Source organism: Monodelphis domestica, chromosome 7 (assembly GCF_027887165.1).
Source record: "Monodelphis domestica isolate mMonDom1 chromosome 7, mMonDom1.pri, whole genome shotgun sequence".
Classification (NCBI taxonomy): Eukaryota; Metazoa; Chordata; class Mammalia; order Didelphimorphia; family Didelphidae; genus Monodelphis; species Monodelphis domestica.
This window is the reverse complement of record NC_077233.1, coordinates 231,005,932-231,026,784: the sequence shown is the minus strand read 5'-3', so window position 1 is coordinate 231,026,784 and position 20,853 is coordinate 231,005,932. Positions and strand designations below refer to the sequence as shown.

The 20,853-nt window shown below is 36.7% G+C and overlaps 1 protein-coding gene across 10 annotated transcripts in view; it reads left to right on the top strand.

Annotated features, from left to right (window-relative positions):
- LOC100026355 (acyl-coenzyme A synthetase ACSM3, mitochondrial) overlaps window positions 1-20,853 on the top strand; it is a 32,221-nt gene that overhangs the window by 9,458 nt on the left and 1,910 nt on the right. For 5 of the 10 annotated variants that reach the window (XM_007498196.3, XM_007498198.3, XM_007498197.3 and 2 more), the window contains exons 2-10: window positions 953-1,225; window positions 5,776-5,986; window positions 10,049-10,256; window positions 12,726-12,869; window positions 12,998-13,154; window positions 13,889-13,968; window positions 14,794-14,917; window positions 16,139-16,219; window positions 17,490-17,591. In XM_007498196.3, coding sequence (XP_007498258.2) covers window positions 1,022-1,225; window positions 5,776-5,986; window positions 10,049-10,256; window positions 12,726-12,869; window positions 12,998-13,154; window positions 13,889-13,968; window positions 14,794-14,917; window positions 16,139-16,219; window positions 17,490-17,591 — 1,311 coding nt within the window. In that variant the 5' untranslated portion in view covers window positions 953-1,021. The remainder of the gene's footprint in view (window positions 1-952; window positions 1,226-5,775; window positions 5,987-10,048; window positions 10,257-12,725; window positions 12,870-12,997; window positions 13,155-13,888; window positions 13,969-14,793; window positions 14,918-16,138; window positions 16,220-17,489; window positions 17,592-20,853) is intronic. The other 5 variants (XM_007498201.3, XM_001376961.4, XM_056806551.1 and 2 more) reach the window with 4 other exon arrangements.

The window sequence follows — 20,853 nt, the reverse complement described above, 5'->3', positions numbered from 1 at the left end:
TACACAGCTGGTCCCATTCAAAGCACTCAAAATCTCATTTTTAGGGTTTCAATTAAGACTTAGGCAAAATAAGAGGGCAGTTAGGTGGCTCAGTGAATAGAGAGTCAAGCCTGGAAATGAGAGGTCCTGGGTTCAAATATGACCTCAGACACTTCTTTGCTGTGTGACCTCAGGCAAGTCACTTGATTCCCATTGCAATAGCTCTTACTACTCTTCTGCTTAGAACCAATATGTAGTATTGATTCTAAAATGAAAGGTAGAGATTTAAAAAAAAAAAAGACAGGCAAAATAAGTGACAGATAATCTCTACCCTCTCCCTGAACCATTAAGTTCCAAATCCATTTTTGGAGATTTTCCTACAAAGTTTTTAAGAGTTTAAGTGTCATTTCACAGCTTAATCATTATTAACTCTCAGATAAATTGAAACAAAGAGTAACATATCTAAGCCTGAGCTAGAAAGTAGTGTAGGTTACTAATGTAAATATGAGAACCTTGAGATATATTCTTAATATATTGCCTATGAAACTATAAAATCTTTATCATCATTTGTAGACTACTTATAAATATTTAATAGCAAGCACAATTATATGTTACACTGTTTCAGTTTCTTCATTTGTAGGTTATACTATTGTGAATTTTCATTAACATTTCTAAACTGTTTTTGAAATCTTTATATGAAAGCTACCATGATTATATGGTAGCTAGTCTCAGACCTCCCTCAGATTGAGAGTAAAAGCTATAGTAGAATGTTTTTGTTGTTGTTCAGACATTTCAGTTGCGCTTGACCCAGTTTGTCATTTTCTTGGCCAAGATACCAAAGTGGTTTGCCATTTCCTTCTCCAGCTTGGTAAAATGTAGTCATTATAAAATCCAGCCACTCTTCAAGGCTAGCAGCTGCTTTGGATATCCTCAGGACAGCAGCGAAAAGGGATTGCTTTGTCTGTTGTTTCAGATAGATGGTTCATTAGAGACATCCTGAATACAGAATCACCCAGGTGGACTGATACCATCTCTTACCGCCATGAACATTTTGCTTAGAACACAGTGTTTCCAACTCCTGAAGATCTCTACGGTGTCCGTGAGGGCATTCCACAAAGACTACAGATTATCAGCCGCTCAGAACTTCTCAAACTATGAATCCATTAAACGGGATTTCAAATTAGAGGTGCCAGAGTATTTCAACTTTGCTAAAGATGTGTTGGATCACTGGGCCAAGATGGAAAAGGTATGGGGGCCCTGGGATGGAGGGAAGGATAGGAATGATTATAGTAAAATAGTTTTTATCTGCATTTCACTGATCTCTAGTGTTCATATTGTTTCAGGCTAAGCAATTTGGATACTAAATATTAACAATCCAAACAAGTATGTATTGAGTGACTTTTACACACAAGTAGGCAGCTATTAGGAAATGCAAGGAAAATGCAAGTGGATTAATAATCCAGGTGAGAAGACAAAACTAAGACACATTAAATAATATGAGATCAAGAAAAGATGTAATTAAATATTAAGTGGTATGATTGTTATAGGATCTCAGAGGAGGGCAAAATCACTAGAGTTCAGAGTACAAATCTTCTGAAATTGATTAGCAGTGTGTCCCTGGACAAGTTATTTAAACACTTTAAAAATTAATGTTCTGGACAATTTTCTAAGACTCTACATTACAAAAGAGTTGGTAATAATGAAATCTTGAGTCTGGACTCCACTTCATTCTGTTTCCCCTTTCCCCTGGCCAAAAAAGAAAAAAAAAGGTCTTAATCAACTGTACATAATAAAGAATAACAAATATATAACAAATGCCAAAGCTGAACTTTACCATATGCTTTTCATCTTTCAAGCAAAAAACTGAACAGAGCAATGTCCATTCATTTTGTATTGCTTTTGTGGTGGGTCAAAACATTTCAGTAATTTCTGACTCTTGGTGACCCCATTAGGGTTTTTGTTGTTATTTTTTTAAAACCTTTACCTTCCGTCTTGGAATCAATACTGTGTATTGGTTCTAAGGCAGAAGAGTGGTAAGGGCTAGGCAATGGGGGTCAAGTGACTTGCCCAGGATCACACAACTAGAAAGTGAATGAGGTCAGATTTGAACCGAAGACCTCCCGTCTGTAGGTCTGACTCTCAATCCACTGAGTCACCCAGCTGCACACCCCCCCCCCCCCAGTTGCACACCCTCCCCCCTTAGGGTTTTCTTGGCAGAGATACTATGGTTTGTGGAGTGGTTTGCCATTTCTTTCTCTGGCTTATTCTACAGATGAGGAAACTGAGGCCAACAGGGCTGACCCAGAGATACTCAGCTAGTAAGTATCTGAGGTTAGATTTTGAACTAAGGAAGATAAACCTTCCTCACTCCAGACCCAGCACTCTATCATAGTGCCACCTAGCTGCTCCCTTTTTGTATTGCTGTCAAATTACAATTATGTTCCCTCATTTATTCCCATTTCAAACATCCTAACAATCTGTAAAAAAAAAAACAACCAAAAAAACCCCACCATGATTCCCAAATCACCAGCTTTAACAAAGATTCCCTCTCTCTTCTAAAAAGTAAAGATTCAGGGGAAGGAGAAAAGGAAAAGGTATAAGAGAAAGTTGATTCACTGAAGGTAGGTTCTTTTTCATCTCTGGGTGGGGAATGAGATTTCCAATAATACAATCACTGCATTAGATTCCTTTCCAACAAAACAATTTGGTTCTCTCATGGAGAGGCATCTTGGCATGGTGTACATCAAAGCCGGACTCTGATACATACTTTCTGTGTCACCCTGATCGTTACTTAACCTCTCATTGCTCTGGGCAACTCTTAACATTTTTAAACTTCAGACTATTCTGATAGAAGGAGTTTCCAATGAGAATGAGTCACAGGGCCAATCCCTCTACCTGCAGAATATTTTATGGCCTCTAGCTTACTGTTCAATACAGGCAAAATACCAGACTCAGGCAGGTACCTTATTAATTCAGGTTGATGGAATGAAATGACCCAGAAATCCTTCATTAGTTAATTTAAGGAGGTTTATTTAGCCACAGAATGGAAAGGATATTCAATGAGCAAACTCTAGTACTTAGCCAGCCCTTTCAAGTTTTCATATGAAAACTCATCTGGTCATCAGGACAGAGTATAGAGATTCCTATGGTCTTGGGACATCAGCCTGGACAGAAGGGCTTCTACTCTTATAGATAAGCAGGAAGCAACATCAGTACAACTAGAGTCTAGTAGGAGCCACAGCTAAGGCTTGACAATGGCTTGGGTCTTGGCCCCTTCTACCAATCAAATCCCAGCTTGGATCTCTTTCAGGGAAAAACTAGCCTAAACCATGTTTCTCTAATGCCAGAGCTACCTTGGCCACATGTGTTTCCTATGTATGTGCCTTTCTACCTGTGAACTTAATGTTCACTCTTTCCACTAATTTTGAGTATATAGTTGTAAGAAGAGTATGCTCCAATTTGGAGATGTTTTGCTTTTAGAGAGTACATGCCTTTGCCTTTAACTAATTGTGTCTTATGATTAATTCAAAAGGTAAACATATTGATGAGGGCTCACAAGGTATAGTTTTAGGTGAGTAGATCCAAAGAGTAACATAAACCTGGTTAGTTGTCCCTCAGGGAACCCAGGCTGTGAGTGAGAGTTTGGGGAAGGGAGTATTCTAGAAGGGCACTACAAGTATTTCTTTAAACTTTAGCAATAGGTTTCCATTTTACAAAATTTAATATGCTTTTATCTTTCTTTGGTTTTGTTAAAATGGAATTCCATCTGCATAAGGCCTTTCCAGAGGGGACAGAAATTATAAGCTATTTAACTTCCTTGGGTTCATTTTTGTTTTTGAAGGTGTGAGTGACACCTACTGGGCTTCCACATCTTACTTCTTGATTAGGAAAAAGTGGAATTTAAGGTAAATTTTGCTAATATCTAGGATGAAGGCAGCTTGGTGGTTATAAAACAGGAGATTGCCCTGCCCTTAAAGAATAGTAATAGTGAAGAGATAGAATTAGAAATGGGGGAACAAGATGTTTGGGCTTTATGAGAGAGAAGATAACAAGCAAGAAACAACAGGGAATGGAAAATTCAGCAAGCCAGGAGAGATGCAGGGCATGGATATTGGGATTCAAAGTTGAATATTTTCATGTAATTCAAAGAATATTCCAAACATACAGTTTCTTGTTTAGACATTGTTTCAAGCATGTGGAAGTAGAATAGTCTTTGAATACAAAATCTTTTGGATGGAAGAAAATGTTATGAAGTATTTATCTCAGTTGTTGTGGGAAGACTAATTTTTTATTCACTTAACAAAAGGAATTTTGGAGGCAATATAAATATGCATGACTTCATTAAAATGCAATCTTTTTCTATAACAAAAACTATAATTGAAATGAAAAGAAAACCAGATTGAGAAAATGCATTTATAGTAAATATGACAAATAAAAACTTACCCTCTAAAATATATGAATAACTACTTAAAAACCCAATCTATAATAAATGATCTAAGCATTTGAACAGATGATTTTCTTTTCCCCCCTCATTTTTTCCATATGCAAAAATGAAAAAATATGCAGATATACAAATCTGTATTAAGAGCAGCTGGTCTGCCTTGTTAATTTAACATGTTATTTTCAAAGCTACCCTGCTTGTCTATGTTTCTTACTGATCTTTATTCTGTTCTCTTCTATGAATTTTTTAAAAGGCTTTAAATGAGCATCTTTTTTTTTTTTACTTTTCCCCCCATTTTGGTAACCCCATAGCTACTCCTCCTTTCTCTCCCAATTCTCTCTACCACTTTCCCAATTGAAGAAAATAGAAATAAGGTCCTTGTATCAGAAATGCATTGTCAGTCAAAACAAATTCTCTTGTTCCCCATGTTCAGAAATGTATGTCTCATTCTGCATCTTGAGTTCATCTGTCAAGAGGTCAGTAACATGATTCTTCACTGGTCCTTTGTAATCATATTGTATTGATTAGGTTCTTGTCTTTCAATGTCTGATTACATCATTTTCAAAAGAGAATGCAAAAATTATAAATAATTACTTGAAAAATGGTTGACCTCACTAATAGTTAAAAAAGAAAAAAATTAGAACAACTTTAAGGTACTTCTTCCCATCCATCAAATTGTCAAATCATCAAGAAGAGAAATGAAACCCAGTGTTGTTGAGATTGTGGAAAAACAAGTCCAGTCATTCATCGTTGGTAGAATTTTAAACTTGTATCTTTTTGAAGGATAATGTGTCAGTTCACAGTAAAGGCAAGGCTAATGAAAATGGTCATGCCTTTTAACTGAATGATTCCATTATTATGAATAAACTCTAGCAATATAACTAAAATACAAGACCCCCCAAAATGGCCATCCATTCAAAGGTTTTCATAGCTTTGTTCCTCCTCAAATATTGGAGGTAATAAAAGGAGAAGAGTTAAATAAATTGTGATGGATTTATATATTTGACTACTGCATTGCAGTTAAGATTACAAGTATGATGAATATCAATAAATTTAGAAAGACCTTTTTGAAATAATGCAAAGTCAAAAAGTAGAACCAAAATGGAATACACATTAACTACAGATTATAAGAACATGAATGAATGAGATCAGATGGACGGACAGATGGGTACTGATAGAGACTTGATGGGGCCCTCAAATTCTTATCATACATACTCTTATGCATTGAAATGAAGTTCAATGCAGGTAACGAACAAAGAAATTTAATTTTTCTATTAAAGTTTAGTGTAAAAATTTTAACAAAGTATTTAATTGTGTGTGTGTTTAGGTATTATAAAATCTTTTGTGTCTACCAGGTTGGAAAGAGACCATCAAATCCAGCCTTCTGGTGGATAAATGATCATGGAGAGGAGGTTAAATGGAACTTTCAGGAGCTGGGATCTTTGTCTAAAAAATTTGCCAATGTCCTTGCTGAATCCTGTGGACTGCAAAAGGGAGACAGAATAATTGTAGTTTTACCTGCAATTCCAGAATGGTGGCTAGCAAATGTGGCATGTCTACGGACAGGTTTGTAATGCATTCATTTGATCCCTGTAAAGATTAAAATTTAGGAATATGGGGAGACTGAGGCAGGTAGAAATTAGTTTCTCTCTGCAAGGAATATTATATTTTATGAGGTTTATTAAAGATTAAGAATTAAAGAAAATACAGGATAAGAAACATGTGCCTAGGCCAGAGAGGCCTAGACAAGATAATCTCACATCATGGAAGAACCGCGTCTGCTCCAAAACGGAAGTCCAAAAGACACAAAAGCCTTTGCAATCAGGTTAAATCCCTTCTCGATCTCGACCCACCTGAGATTTCAGTGAGATTACAAAGCATTCTGGGAGCTAGCAAGGACTCCTGGGGAATGGAGTCCAGAGTCCAAATCTCAATTTTACATCCCTAACTTTATGCATAAATTCTAAATTATTCTAAATTCTAAATTAATGTACATTTGATTTTTAAAAATAAACCATACCATCAATCAAGAGATATGTATAGGGTCCAACCAAATGCATCATGGGCAACAGTGCATAAATACAGTCTCTGTCCCTGCTCCTAGGAGGTTATAAACCTATTGGGAAGGTACTACTACAATAATATATGAAGTTTAAACATTTTAAATCTGTTGCAGACTTGGCCTGCTGCCTATAAATAGGGAATAACTACTAGAAAATTCATATTTTTACTTTTTTTGTCAACTGTAACCTTTTGCTTATTTGGCTGGAATCTCTGCTTTGTTATAATTTGTACCTTTCAGTAATGTGTAATGTGCTCATATTTTATATATACATGCATGTGCACACATGTGTGAATTATCTTATATTTAAATAGCAATTCTCCTCAAGGCCCAGGGTCATCTTAAGCTAGCAGAGTTGTCCTTCACAATAGAAACACAACTGAGACTGATGAAGAAAGAACACTGGGCTAGCTTTGTGACGATGGGCCTTAGTTTCCTTTTGTGTTCAATGATAGAATGAGACTAAATTCTTTTAAATTTAATACTTAATCAGCTCTAATATTCATTAATTAATTTCCTGCTAGTTATTTTCTATAAATGGAAATTAGCCAAGAACATCTTTAGGGGTAACATGAAATATCTATAGGGATTAATTCTTTTTTATATAAAATGTATTTGAAAAGTCCTCATTAAAGACTCTTAAAATGGTTGTAAAGACATATATTAAATGAGAGAAGGTCAAGATCAAATGTTGACCTACAGGAAGATCTGCATATTACTATTTGAACATAAAAAGCTCTTCCTTGCTATTTAGAGGTCAAATTCCATTACAATAAGAATCTTTGTATAACATATCATCCGCAAATCATAACCAAATTGATCTCTGATTTTAAGCAGTATTTACCTTTAAAAAAATCATTTTAAGGTCATCCAGTAAGTAATTACTAAGTACCAATGCCCAAAGATTCCTCACAAACAAAGACATCTGTTAGAGCAGACAGTGAGTCAAGAATAGAAGCCAGGTCTTTTGACTATCCTATGCTTTCACCCTTAGATCACAGGACTTTTTTTTTTTAATTTTTAAACATTATTTTATTTGGTCGTTTTCATACATTATTCATTGGAAACAAAGATCATTTTCTTTTCCACCCCCCCACCCCCCCCCCCACCCCCGGCCTTTCCCTCTCCCATAGCCGACGCATATTCCACTGGTTATCACATGTGTTCTTGACTCGAACCCATTTCCCTGTTGTTGGAATTTGCATTATAGTGTTCATTTAGAGTCTCTCCTCAGTCTTATCTCCTCCAACCCTGTAGTCAAGCAGTTGCTTTTCATCGGTGTTTTTACTCCCACAGTTTATCCTCTGCTTGTGGGTAGTATTTTTTAGATCCCTGGAGATTGTTCAGGGACATTGATACTAATGGAGAAGTCCATCACCTTTGATTGTACCACAATGTATCAGTCTCTGTGTACAATGTTTTCCTGGTTCTGCTCCTTTCGCTCTGCATCACTTCCTGGAGGTTGTTCCAGTCTCCATGGAATTCCTCCACTTTATTATTCCTTTTAGCACAATACTATTCCATCACCAAGATATACCACAATTTGTTCAGCCATTCTCCAATTGAAGGGCATCCCCTCATTTTCCAATTTTTGGCCACCACAAAGAGCGCAGCTATGAATATTTTGATCACAGGACTTTTTTGAGAAACTACATAGAATGTTTCACTCAGAATAAGCCTTAAAGATCATGTAATGTGGAAGCTATGAGGGGAAAGAAGGTTTAATTATATAAAAAAAAGGTTGGGCTGGATTATATTTAAATAGGGTTGCCAGGAATTTAATTTATTACAAAGAGATTTATTTATAATTTATTTACAAAATATAGAAAGAGTGAAGTAAGAAAATCAGAGAGAGGATAGGGTAAGATATCTAGCCTAAGCACTAAGTAATTTACTCTTGGCCCCTGGCTGAACCCGGGCAGAGAGAGTTAGTCCTTAGCTGGCCTTGGCAAAGTTGAGGACCTGGGGAAGTCTCTTTCAACAGGTAGGTCTCTCCTGAGGCTAGTTTTTTTTTCTTCAGAAAATCCAGGAAAGGAGGAATCAGCTTTGATATGTGTATCAGTCCAAAGGAAGAGATTTAAGAACAGCCTCATCAGGAACAGAGTCACAGGTCCAGTCTCTTCAGAAAATCCAGGAAAGGAGTCAGCCTTTTCACTCACCATGTGTCAGTCCAAAGGAAGAGATTTAAGAACAGTCTCACCAGGAACAGGGTCTCAGGTCCAGTCAGCAGATTCTTCTCCAGTTTCAACTCCAAAGAATGAAGAACTGAGTCTCACAGGAAGTTCAACTCCCTAGTAGAATTCTAAGTAAAAACTGCACTCAGGAAGTTGTAACTCCCATTTAGAGACACTTTCTTTTGTGCCATTTCCTGTGCCTCCCCCTAATTTTATATCTGCCAATCACAGTTGAAGCTTTGTTTTAAGACTACCTAGGGGCAGTCAGTTTAATTCTGATTTGTCACCCACTATTGCATCGGTGAGTCACAGACCTCCCCCACTCAAGTGTGAATGGGGTGTTTACACTTTTGGTGATTATATCTAAAAATGGGCAGATCTCCCCACTCAACTGTAAGTAGGGTGTTTGGACTTTTGGCGATTAAATCTAAAATTGGGCAGGGGAGTTAATTTAATTTTCACAATCAGGGGAGAGTTAAATTTAATCTTCACAGAACCCTTTACCCTTTTGTGTGCCATGGTTGGTACACATGCCAACCATGCCTTTGGCAGTCTGGTGAAGCTGATAGACCCCTTCTTAAATGAAAAGTTTAAAATAACTGAAAGAAAAGCTACGTTTCAGTTTGATATTAATGAAAATAGATATTATTTATTTTCCATCCAAGTTCCCTTAAAGTTCTCTGTTCCCACCCTGAGGTCAAGACTCCTGATTTAGTCTAATCCCCTTGTTTTACAGATAAGAAAACCAAGAAAAGTGTCTTGACTGAGGTCACCTAGCTGAGCTGTATGGTATGGCTAGGCTAGGCTCCCAAGACTCTTGATTTGTAATCTAGTTCTCTTTTATCTATACCACCCTGTTTCTGCTCCCTTGGTTAATCCTTCATAGCCATCTGGATCCAATCCATTTGAATCAACATGCATATCGAATACTAAAACTTTCATGAAAAAAAATCCACCAAAGACAAACCAAATAAGTGTCTATTTAATGGTGTTTTTATTCTTTTGTTTCCAAATTAAATAAGTGACATTTAACAGAATATCTATAGTAATTATAATCTTCTGAGATTTGAACTTTATAATAAAAAACCCTTGAAGCCCCACATATAAGCAGTAGTCTACAAGTGGAGGTTCCTTTCTCACCAAAAGCCCTTCTGTTGGCTGCAGTTTATTGTTGTAAAAATAAAGGACTAGGTATTCAATAGGTCCCTTTTAGCTAAGGGTCTAAGTCTTTGGTATCCTATGTAATGTAACAGCAGAATAATTAAAAGAGGTTCTTGCTGCCAGAACATGATAAAATAATCAGCCCATCCTAGTTGATAAAGGGGATATATAAACTGTCTCATCCTTACAAATAGGAAAAGGTAAAAGGTAAGCATTTCTCTTTTCTTTTAGGCACTGTCTTAATCCCTGGAACTATCCAGCTGACTGAAAAGGACATATTATATAGGCTTCAAGCTTCCAAGGCTAAGTGCATTATTACCAATGATACCTTGGCTTTGACAGTGGATTCCATTGCCCATCATTGTGAAACTCTGAAGTACAAGTTACTTGTTTCTGAGAAGCCTCGGGAGGGGTGGGGGAATCTCAAAGAAATGATGAAGTGAGTATACATGGCTTTTATAGAACTATTGCATAACTTAAGCAAAATCCTCAAAACAATGTATCAAGATCCACAGGGAAGACAGCTCTCTACCCATTCCAGCAGGTAGCAAGACAGCCATCTGATGATGGAAATAAGGGAATGTGAAATTATACTTTTAATTTCAGATGGAGGACACCATTCAAAAACCAGATGTTTTTCTGGTTGACCCAGATGTTAGAACAGAGGTTCATAACCTTTTTTTTATATCATAGACCCATTTGGCAGTCTGGTGAAACTTATGGACTCCTTCTCAGATGAATATTTTTTAAAACATAAAATAAAATACCCAGTATCCTAACTAATTCCACCTGTCTCTACTTTTAACTCTAATTCTGTCTCTATCCCTAACCATAAATCTAGAATCCTTTCTAGTAAAGATGCTATGATCCTTTTCATTGTTCCAGTTAGTTTCTACACTGATTCTCTGGAATTTTCTAAAAAATAGATAAGTTCTCTTTCTCTCTCTCTCTCTCTCTCTCTCTCTCTCTCTCTCTCTCTCTCTCTCTCTCTCTCTGTCTCTTCCTTCATCCATCTTTCTTTCCCTCCCTCCCTCATTCCCTCCCTCTCCCTCTTCTGGAGCAGGTGACCACACAATGTGTAAATTCCTTCTAGATGAAACCCATTCTAAGATTCTTATCTTTTATAAAACATAGAAATATTACCTCTCCTAGGAATATTTCCTTTCCCCTTCTGTGATAAGACTTCCTACTTTCTTTGCCTTAACACCTTCTTTCCCAGAGTACCTGCTTTCATTGAGATATTTTTAAAATGACTATTTCTTAACTTTTCATCTTTGGTCTGGGTAGAAGTACATAAGTAGGTCTCCTCTGTTTTTTACCTCTCTTCTCCCCATTTTGTAGATTCCCTCTGTCATATATCCCACAAAGATAGCAATTCATAGAGGAGATGATGGAATTTGGTTCAAAGAGTATTAATTCAGGTCTTCCTCTTCTCATGGCACTTTGTTGCTCCCTTTGAATCTTTAGTTCTTTTGTCCTTTGACGATCCATCTCTAAGCTTTATCAGACAGTTAATTATTTTCTTCTTTTCTCTAAACAGTAACCTATACATAAGAGATCATTAATATCATTACATAATCTTTTCTAGATGATTCATTTATCTTTGCTCCATTTTTCTTATTTATCATGATTGTTATTTTTTATAAATCCCTTACCTTCTGCTTTAGAATTAATACTATATATTGGTTCAAAGACTGAAGAGTAGTAAGGGCTACACAGTGAAGGTTGTGTAATGACTTGTCACACATCTAGGAACTCACTTTTTAATCCAGGACTTCACATTTCTAGGCTTGGCTCTCAATCTATTGAGCCACCTATCTACCCCAGTATCACTATTACTTGAATATTCAATTAAATTGAAGTAAAATTATCAAAATATTTTTTAAAACAAAATTCAAGGACCCCTACTTAAAAATTCCTGGTTCTAGTCTGTGGAAGGAATTGAGGGATTGGAATATTGATTGGGAGAATCAAATGTTTAAGTTCTAGCATAATATTTTATGGGGTTTCTACCTTGTACTTTGTTTTTATGGTAGAGGCTTTAGGTTTGTATTATTTGGCAAAAACTACACCACCATTTTACCAGTCTTATGATTCTAACATACTTTTCCCCCATCATTCCTCATGTATACCTTTACGTAAAAGTTTTCGAGCATCAGGATACATGCTGAATTGCTTCAGATGATCTTATCCACTTCTTTTTAGGCCTTTTTCCTGTGGCCACATATGGTAGCACATGCCTATAATTCCTGTTCCTAGAGAGTTGGAAGCTGGTGAGTCCACTGAGCTTCGGAGTTCTGAGCTGCAGTAGTCTAAGCTGATTGAATGTCTTCACTAAGTTCAGCACCAATATAGTGAACCCCTGAGAGTGGGCTGACTAAAAGGGCAAGGTGACCAGACTAGGTCAAAACTGCACTTACTAATCAGTGGTGAAATTAGACTCTGCGATTTTAGCCTGGGCAAGATAGAGTCTAAGTCTCAAAAATAATAACTAAAATATAATAATAATAACTAATTTATTTTCTTCCTCAGCCTTTCAAAACGTTTTAGCATAACAGGAGTTACAGTTGGCATAGCCTTCAAAACCCAAGGACATCTCCATACTATGATGGCATATTAAAGTGTGATTTAGTGGAAGACAGAATTTTTGAGGCTTAGTTAGATTTTATTTATTTAATATAATTAATTTAATTTGTACTTCATTAATATTTGAGGCTTCTTGCCCATAAAAAACATTCCCTTTGCATGATGCAAAGCTATGGAATTCAGCCCTTGAGATACCAGCCTTGTTCAGTTAGATGAGAAGAAGACATATTTAAAATAATGGGATAGGAAGGGGCTTCAGCTTTATTAAACTAAAAGATTTCCCAAACTGAAGCTATGGACTTATTTTAGCCATCCTTTTCAGACATGCAAGTGATGACCATAGCTGTGTGATGACCAGACACAATGAAACAATGACCATCTACTTTACTAGTGGGACCACTGGATCTCCTAAAATGACCGAACATACGCACAGCAGTTATGGCATGGGATTATCAGTGAATGGAAGGTAGTATATTTCATTCTTCCGTGAATTGGAGCATTTTCTAAATTACAAAAGTGGTAGAACCATTTTGCTCAGCTTCCTGTCTTCCCTCCTTCCCTCATAAAACACAACTACTCTTTTTATTTTTTCAGGTATTGGCTGGATTTGACCCCTTCCGATATCATGTGGAATACATCAGACACAGGCTGGGCAAAATCAGCTTGGAGTAGTGTTTTTGCTCCATGGAGTCAAGGAGCTTGTGTGTTTGTGCACTATATGCCACGTTTTGAGCCAGTCGCTATATTAAAAGTAAGGCTAAGAAAAAGAAAGACATGGAAATTTTTCAGGCTAAAAAAGGGACTTTAGAGATCAACATGCCCCACTTTGTTCTGTCAGAGAAGGTATAACGGCCTCTCTGTTGTAGGGCATTTCAGATCTAGGAAGTAAAATGTTTTCAAGGGTGTTCAGAGTTCTAAGGGAATTTTCTTTTTGCTGTTGTCATTAGTAAAATACATCTCAATCCTTAATAAGCACACATTCTAGAAACATTGAACAGTAGAGATGAAAAGAGACCATCAAGCTAAAGCTCTCATTTATTGATAAAGAACAAAAATCCACAGTGCCTTGTCTAAAGTTATCTAATTGGTTTTTTGGAAGCAGCTGGATCTGAAACTTAGATCTTCTGATTAGACCTAAATTAAAATATGGCCTCAGATACTTACTATCTATGTAACCACAGGCAAGTCACTTAATCACTTCCTGCCTCAGTTTCCTCAACTGTAAAATGGAAATAACAAGAGTATCTATCTCCTAGAGTTGTTAGGAGGATCAAATAGATAATATTTATAAAATGCTTAGCACAGTGCCTAGCATATAATAGGTACTTAATACTTGTTCCCTTCCCTTCTCATTCCTGGGATTCCTCCTTCCATTATACTAGACTAGGATCTGCCATTAAAAGAGGCCATTGAGCTATGCATATAAGAGCTATTTAAATGTTTGTGAAAGCTAAAGTTACATGATTCTTTTTAATTTAATTCTAGACCCTATCCCGATTTCCCATTACAACCTTCTGTTCAGCTCCAACTGTCTATCGGATGCTTGTGCTAAAATGGGAGCCTAGGTAAGTAGTGATCAAATACCTAACAAGGAGTATACCACCAAATGAGTCGATAAATTTGTTCAGTCATTTTGGAAGTCTGATTCCATTTGGGGTTTTCTTGGCAAAGATACAGAAATTATTTGCCATTTCTTTCTCCAGACCATTTTATAAATGAGGAAACTTAGGCAAACAGTTAAGTGACTTGCCCAGAGTCACACAGCTAGTAATTTGATTTAAATAGATTTATTTAATAATATTTAATAGGTTGAGTAAATGGATTTGAATGCAGGAAAATGGATCTTCCTGATTCCAAGCCCAGTGCTCTACCCACTGTGCTACCGCTAAATAGGCCTCTGAAATAATGGTCCCTTTTCCTCCTAAAGGCAACTTAGCAGGAACCACATTGCATTTTATACAACTTATGCCTTCGTGCCCCTAGCACAGAATTTATGAGAGGGCTTAGCACTGATGATGCTTGCCAAATAGAAGACACTGACCTAGTTATGATCCCAATCACATAGACAGCAATGCTTGTATATATAGTACAAGTTTATAAATGTTGAATGCTTGGATTTGTTTTACTATAGATTTCAGTAGACAAGGTGGTTTGGTAAACATCTATTTCTTTCCATTTATATCATGCTATTTCTTTGCTACTAACTGTGATTACTATTTACTTCAAAACCTTAAAACTACTCAATTTGGCATTTGGGGTATATTTTAAAGTTATTTGAGGAAAGGAAATGATATACTTTTTAAAAAAAATTTTGCATAATAAACAATCCTAATTCCATTTTGCTCCCTTTTTCCCTCCCATCAATTTTCATCCATTTTCTTTCGATGAAGTTATAAGTTCAAGAGTCTAAAGCACTGTGTGAGTGCAGGAGAGCCAATCAACCCTGAAGTGATGGACCAGTGGAAAAACAAGACAGGGCTGAACATCTATGAGGGCTATGGACAGACAGAAACGGTACACAGATTTTCATGGGTGGGGTGGGGTGTTGCACAACAACAATTAAACACATTTTTGCCATACAGTACACAGAGCTTAACAATAATAATAAATAATAATGGCTCATATTTATTAAGCATCTACTATGTGCCAGTCCCTGTGCTGAGCTCATTATAATACTTGCAACATCTCTGGGAGGTAGGTGCTTTTACTTTCTTCATTTTACAGAAGAGAAAACTGAGGTTAAGTGATTTGCTCAGAGTCACACAGCTAGTAAGTGTCTGAGGCTGAATTTGAACTTGGGTCTTCCTGATTTGAGGCCCACTGATTTCTCTACTGAGCCGTCTAAGAGCTCAAGGTCTTTTGCCTTACAGAACATAGACCCTATTAGACTATGAGCTCACAAGCTAAAAATAATGAGATGTAAATTATCTATGAAATCTTTTAAAGGATGGGAAGAAAAAGTGCTCAAAAAACTAAGGAAGCCTAGTTTTAAACATCTCCCCCCTCCAAAAGGGGGGGAAAAAAGCTTAAGGGAAAACATTATATAAACAGAAAATTTTTTTGAATGAAAAGACTTTTTTTAAAAAATATGAGAAGTAGCAGTGCAATGATCCAGGACAATTCTGAGGGACTTATGAGAAAGAATGCTAACCACATCCAGAGGAAGAACTGTGGGAGTAAAAACACAGAAGAAAAACAACTGCTTGACCACATGGTTCGATGGGGACATGACTGGGGATGTTGACTTTAAATGATCACTCTGTTGCAAATACTAATAATATGGAAATGGGTCTTGATCAATGACACATGTAAAACCCAGTGGAATTGCCCTTGGCTACAGGAGTGGGGAGGGAAGAGGGGAGGGAAAGAGCATGTAACCATAGGAAAATATCCTAAATTAATTTATCAAATAAATTAATTTTAAAAACAAAAGCTATATTTTTACAAATTACCTTATTTAAAGGATAACAGAAAATTAAATAAAAGGATATGGTCAGTGGTCATGGGGAAAAAAATAAAAGCCAATAAATAAATAAAATGTGAAGAAAGTTGGTTTTTAAATTTTCTCCTAATCTGCTTTTAAAATAAACCAAACAAAAGCAAACAAAGAAACAGAATTCTTTTTAAAGGGGGAATGAAGAGGATCTGTCTACAAAAAGATTAATCACTAATTAATTAACATTGCAGAGTTCATTTTTTAGTCAACATATAGGTTTTTCTTTCTTTAAAATATAGGTGCTGATCTGTGGAACTTTCAAAGGAATGAAAATTAAATATGGTTCAATGGGAAAGCCTTCTCCAGCTTTTGATGTTAAGGTTGGCACATACTTTATTGGAGGAATATATAACAAAGTAGCAGAGAAACTGAATTAGACCTTTCTTTTATAAGTATTCTCAATACTGAGTATCACAGTCTCTAAATAATACGATCTTTAAGGTGGATGATCAAAACAGATTATTTAATTTTTGGCCAAAAAAGGAGGTATAATTAATAGCAACGACTGGTTTTATGACACTAAGTAGTTTTGAAGAATGAGTAGAATTCAAACTGGTAGAGGGGAGAAGGGAGGCTATTCAGAAGAGCTGAACAACATCTATAAAGGTATAGGGGTGAGAATATGTAATGTGTATTTAGGGACTGGATCAGTAAATGTTGGCTGGCCACCTAGTGATTAGGATGTAAGTCTTATAGGATGAGTTAGATAGTAGTTTGGAGTGAACATTCCAATTAGAAGAATGATAAGCTAAATTCAAACTCATTTGGCTGCCATTCAAGCTTCTCCACCACCATTTGGGTCTACCCTTTCTTTCCAGCTCCACTTAAATAGGTATCAATAAATGAGGTATCTTGAGAGATGTTGAGTTCTCTCTCAATGGAGACTTTCAAACAAAGGCTGAAGACCACTTTATTAGAGATGTTATAGAGGAGATTCTTCAGGTTTAAGTTGGACTGGGTGGCCACTTAATTCCCTTTCAAATCTGAGTTTGTTTTATCTACTACTCTATTGTTCATACCCTATGTTCCTAATTACCACCCAGTTCCAAACCTAACTAGTGTTTTCTTGGAACATGGCCTCCACTTTTCCATTTTTTCCTCTGATTTTATGATGAGAATTCTAATCTTGTCTCATCTGGATTGAATGATGAGGAAAGAGTTGTATTCAAACCTCATTCAGTTTAATGAGGGGGCTAAGAATGATGTGGTGGTCCCCTAGGGAAAGAAATTAACTCTTTCTAAAGCTTGAGGAAATTTGGAGGGATATGGTATAAACAGAAACAGAAGGGTCAGTTATGATTACAGATCACTTTCCATAGCAGGTTTTCCTCATGTTCCCTCCAGACACGTCTCTTTCTCTTCTGTTCCTGGCACATTCTCTTTCTCACAATACCAGGACCTGAAAAAATGGCTTCAGGGAACCACATCCATCCCAATTCTCTTGTAGCATAGCTTGGGTCTCTAAAGGTCTTTGTTCCCCAGCACATAATGTTCATAAAGTTTAAGGATAACTATCTCAAAAGCAAAAAAGGCTTAAAATGTGATTTTTATATATGCATTCAGCTCATAAACCATTCTATTTTGTTCAAGGTTATAGATGAAAATGGCAACATCCTGCCTTCTAAACAAGAAGGAGCTATTGGTATCCGAGTCCGACCTAACCGACCACTTGGCTTATTTGCTGGTTATGTAGTAAGGAATATTTTATTCAATGACTTTAGTACTTTTCAAAATTTAATTAAGACAATGTAAATATATTAATTATGGTGATAGTTTTTAATGGTTTTAATATAATTTGTGTATTTCAAACATGAGCCTAAAATAATAAATAAAACCTTAAAATGCTAGATAAATGCTAGCTATTATCCCATGATCTATTATTCTTAATTATTTGCAATATGCAGCAAATAATACAGTCTACTAGAAATAATGCTAGCCTGGCATTCAGGAGATCTGGATTCTAGTGTCTGCTATACCACTATCTATGTGACTTTGAACAAATTACTTTGCTTGGCACTTTCTTTGTCAAATGAAAGGATTAGAATAAATTATCTCTTATATCCTCTTCAAGTTGTGACACATGTGCTCTGAGATCAGTAATATTTATTTATTTTTAAAACTCTTTCCTTCCAAGGCAGAAGAGTGGTAAGGGCTAGGAAACTGAGGTTAAGTGATTTGCCCAGGGTCATACAGCTAGCAAGTGTCTGAGGCCAGTCTGGGCTGAGCCATCTAACTACCCCCAATATCAATGGTATTTAAATAACAAGTTGTATCTAATTTAATTGCCCTCAAATTAGCCTTTCATTTTATTCACACTCCCTGTCTCCAGTGGGAATGAACAATGTCTTTAGAAATTAGAAATTAGTTAAATCTGAGCACAATTGATACACTGCATTTTCATTTTAAACAAGCATAGTTTTATGAGGTTATAAAATTCAACCAGTTGGAATGAGGTGAGGAAAATTAAAAAATTAAAAGGTGATATGAAAGGTTGATAGTATTAACTGATTCATTGGATTTAATTTTGATAACTGCCTATTGCACATGACCAGATATCCTAAGGTGAATGATCTGGTTTGTGGATGAGGAAGGTCATGAATTGACATGAACAGGCCTAGGATCTGATAGATCTGGATTCTATCCCCGGCTCTGCCAAATTTTTTCACCTTGTTGAGCCTGCTTCTTTAACTGTAAAATGAAGGAATCCTAGCTTCATCTTTCTCTTATTATCTGGGACCATTCTTCTGGGTTTGTTTGTTTTTGGTCTATTTCTTTGCTAACTAGCATCTCTTTAAGAATACGTTAGAGGCATCTAGATGGCTCAATGAATAATACCAGTGCCAGGCCAGGAGTCAGGAGGTCCTAGGTTCAGATCTAGCCTCAATGTGCAACACCGAATAAGTCACTTAACTCTGTTTACCTAGCTCTTGTCTTTCTGTCAAACAGAAAGTAAGATTTAAAAAAAAGTTAGAAGAAACTCAAATCAATCCATTTTGTTATAAGTTACTGCTATGGCACTAATAACAGAATTGATGGGCAGAATTCACCATGCTACTCCTGTCCTTTCATGCCGTGGGTGAGGGTTGTTTAGTATATTTTAGCAGCTGTGAATTGTAGGATCCTAAGATTTAAAGCTGGAAGAAACCTTAGAGGTCATTGTGTCAAACCTCCTCTTTTCACAACCTGAAAGCACAGGGCATTGTGACTTGCCTATGTGGCAGAGCCAATATTTGAATCCAGGTCTTAGATGGCTAAAAAAACTTCACACTGCTATCATTATAGCATGTTGCAGTAGATAGTGTCAGGCTTGGAGTCAGGGAGACTCCTCTTCCTAAATTCAAATCTGGCTTCAGATACTTACTAGCTGGGTGGTGTCAGGCCTCAGGAACTGACCAGATTGCTTCAGTTTCTTCATCTGTAAAGCCAGCTTGCAGAAGGAAATGGCAAACCATTCCAGTATCTTTGCCAAGAAAATCCCAAATGGGATCACAAAGAGTTGGACAGAACTGAAATGACTAAAGAACAAGGAAAGGCTTTCTAGAAGGTGGGCTTTTAGTTGGGACTTAGAGGAAGCCAGAAGGTGGAGATGAGAAAGAGCATTCCAGAAGTTGGGGACAGCCAGAAAAAATGCCAGAAGTTGAGAGATGGAGTTGTTCATGGAACAGCCAAGAGGTTATTGTCACTGAATTGAAGAATATGTAGCAGGAAGTAAGAATCTTGGAAGGGGAAGAACATGGCTTAGGTTACAAAAGGCTTTGCATGTCAAATTAAGGATTTTACATTTGATCCTGAAAGTCATAGAAAGCTGATAGATTTTATTTAGTGTTTGGGGGGGAGGTGTTTACATAATTCGACCTGCACTTTAGGAAAATCACTTGAGTAGCTGGACGTGGAGAGCCTTGAGGCAGGCAGACCCACTAACAGAGTATTGCAGTAGTCTAGCCATGGGTGATAAAGTCCTATACTGGAGTGGTGGCAATCTGAGAGGAGAGAAAAAAGCGTATTGGAGAGATAATAACAAGCCTTGTCCACAAATTGGATATGGAAAGTGAGAGATGGCGAGGAGGCAAGGGAGACACTTTGGTTGCCAGCCTCAGAGGCCTTTTCTGTATGCCTGGATCATAGCCCCCTTTTCTGCCACCCAGCATCTAGCACCATGCTTGGCACATAACACTGTTAACAAATGATTGTTGACCAAATAATTTTACATTAGATTGAGAACCTTATTTTGCTTATTGCAAAAGGAAAGTAAATGTGATGTCCAGTGGCATTTAACACCAACACTTGCAAGACAAATCTTATTGATTCCTATCAGTTGGTTAATATTGTACTAAATGGAGGATGGTGTTTATTTGTGGGTAAAAGTAGGAATGTAACAATTTATTCAATGCATTTTCTACTAAAGTTCATTACATTAAAGCACATTGTGATTATTAATCCCAACATACCTATTTACCAGCCAAGCATCCTTGCTACTAACTTCCTGCTATCAAATTTGCTTAACTAAGTCTTTTTTCCCCCAGCAGGCCTGCCACAACTGGGATTGCTTCTCAATTATTGCTTATTGTCTGATCCTGTCCATTTCTAGATGCCTATAGCCTCTTCTTAAGTCAAAAACTTCACTGTTCTGAATTCCCCTGCCATGTTGAGAACCTTTTGACATTTCTCTTGGTAAAAGCTTCATTTGATCTGTTCTGATCACTCAGTCTCTATAATTTCCCTGTGGCTTACCCTGCTAAATGCTTCAAAATGAATAGCTCTACATCAAAAACCCCTTGCATTTTTTGATGACTTCTCCCTTTTTCCCAGTTAAGGGGCTCATTTCTATTTTACAAGTGAACTGTTACTAATCATTTGCATTTCCTGGCCAGAGACTTCTTGAATGGGTCAGATCTTTTCCCCCCTTTTCTGATGAATATTGTAAAACCCATCCAAACCCAACAGTAATATTCAC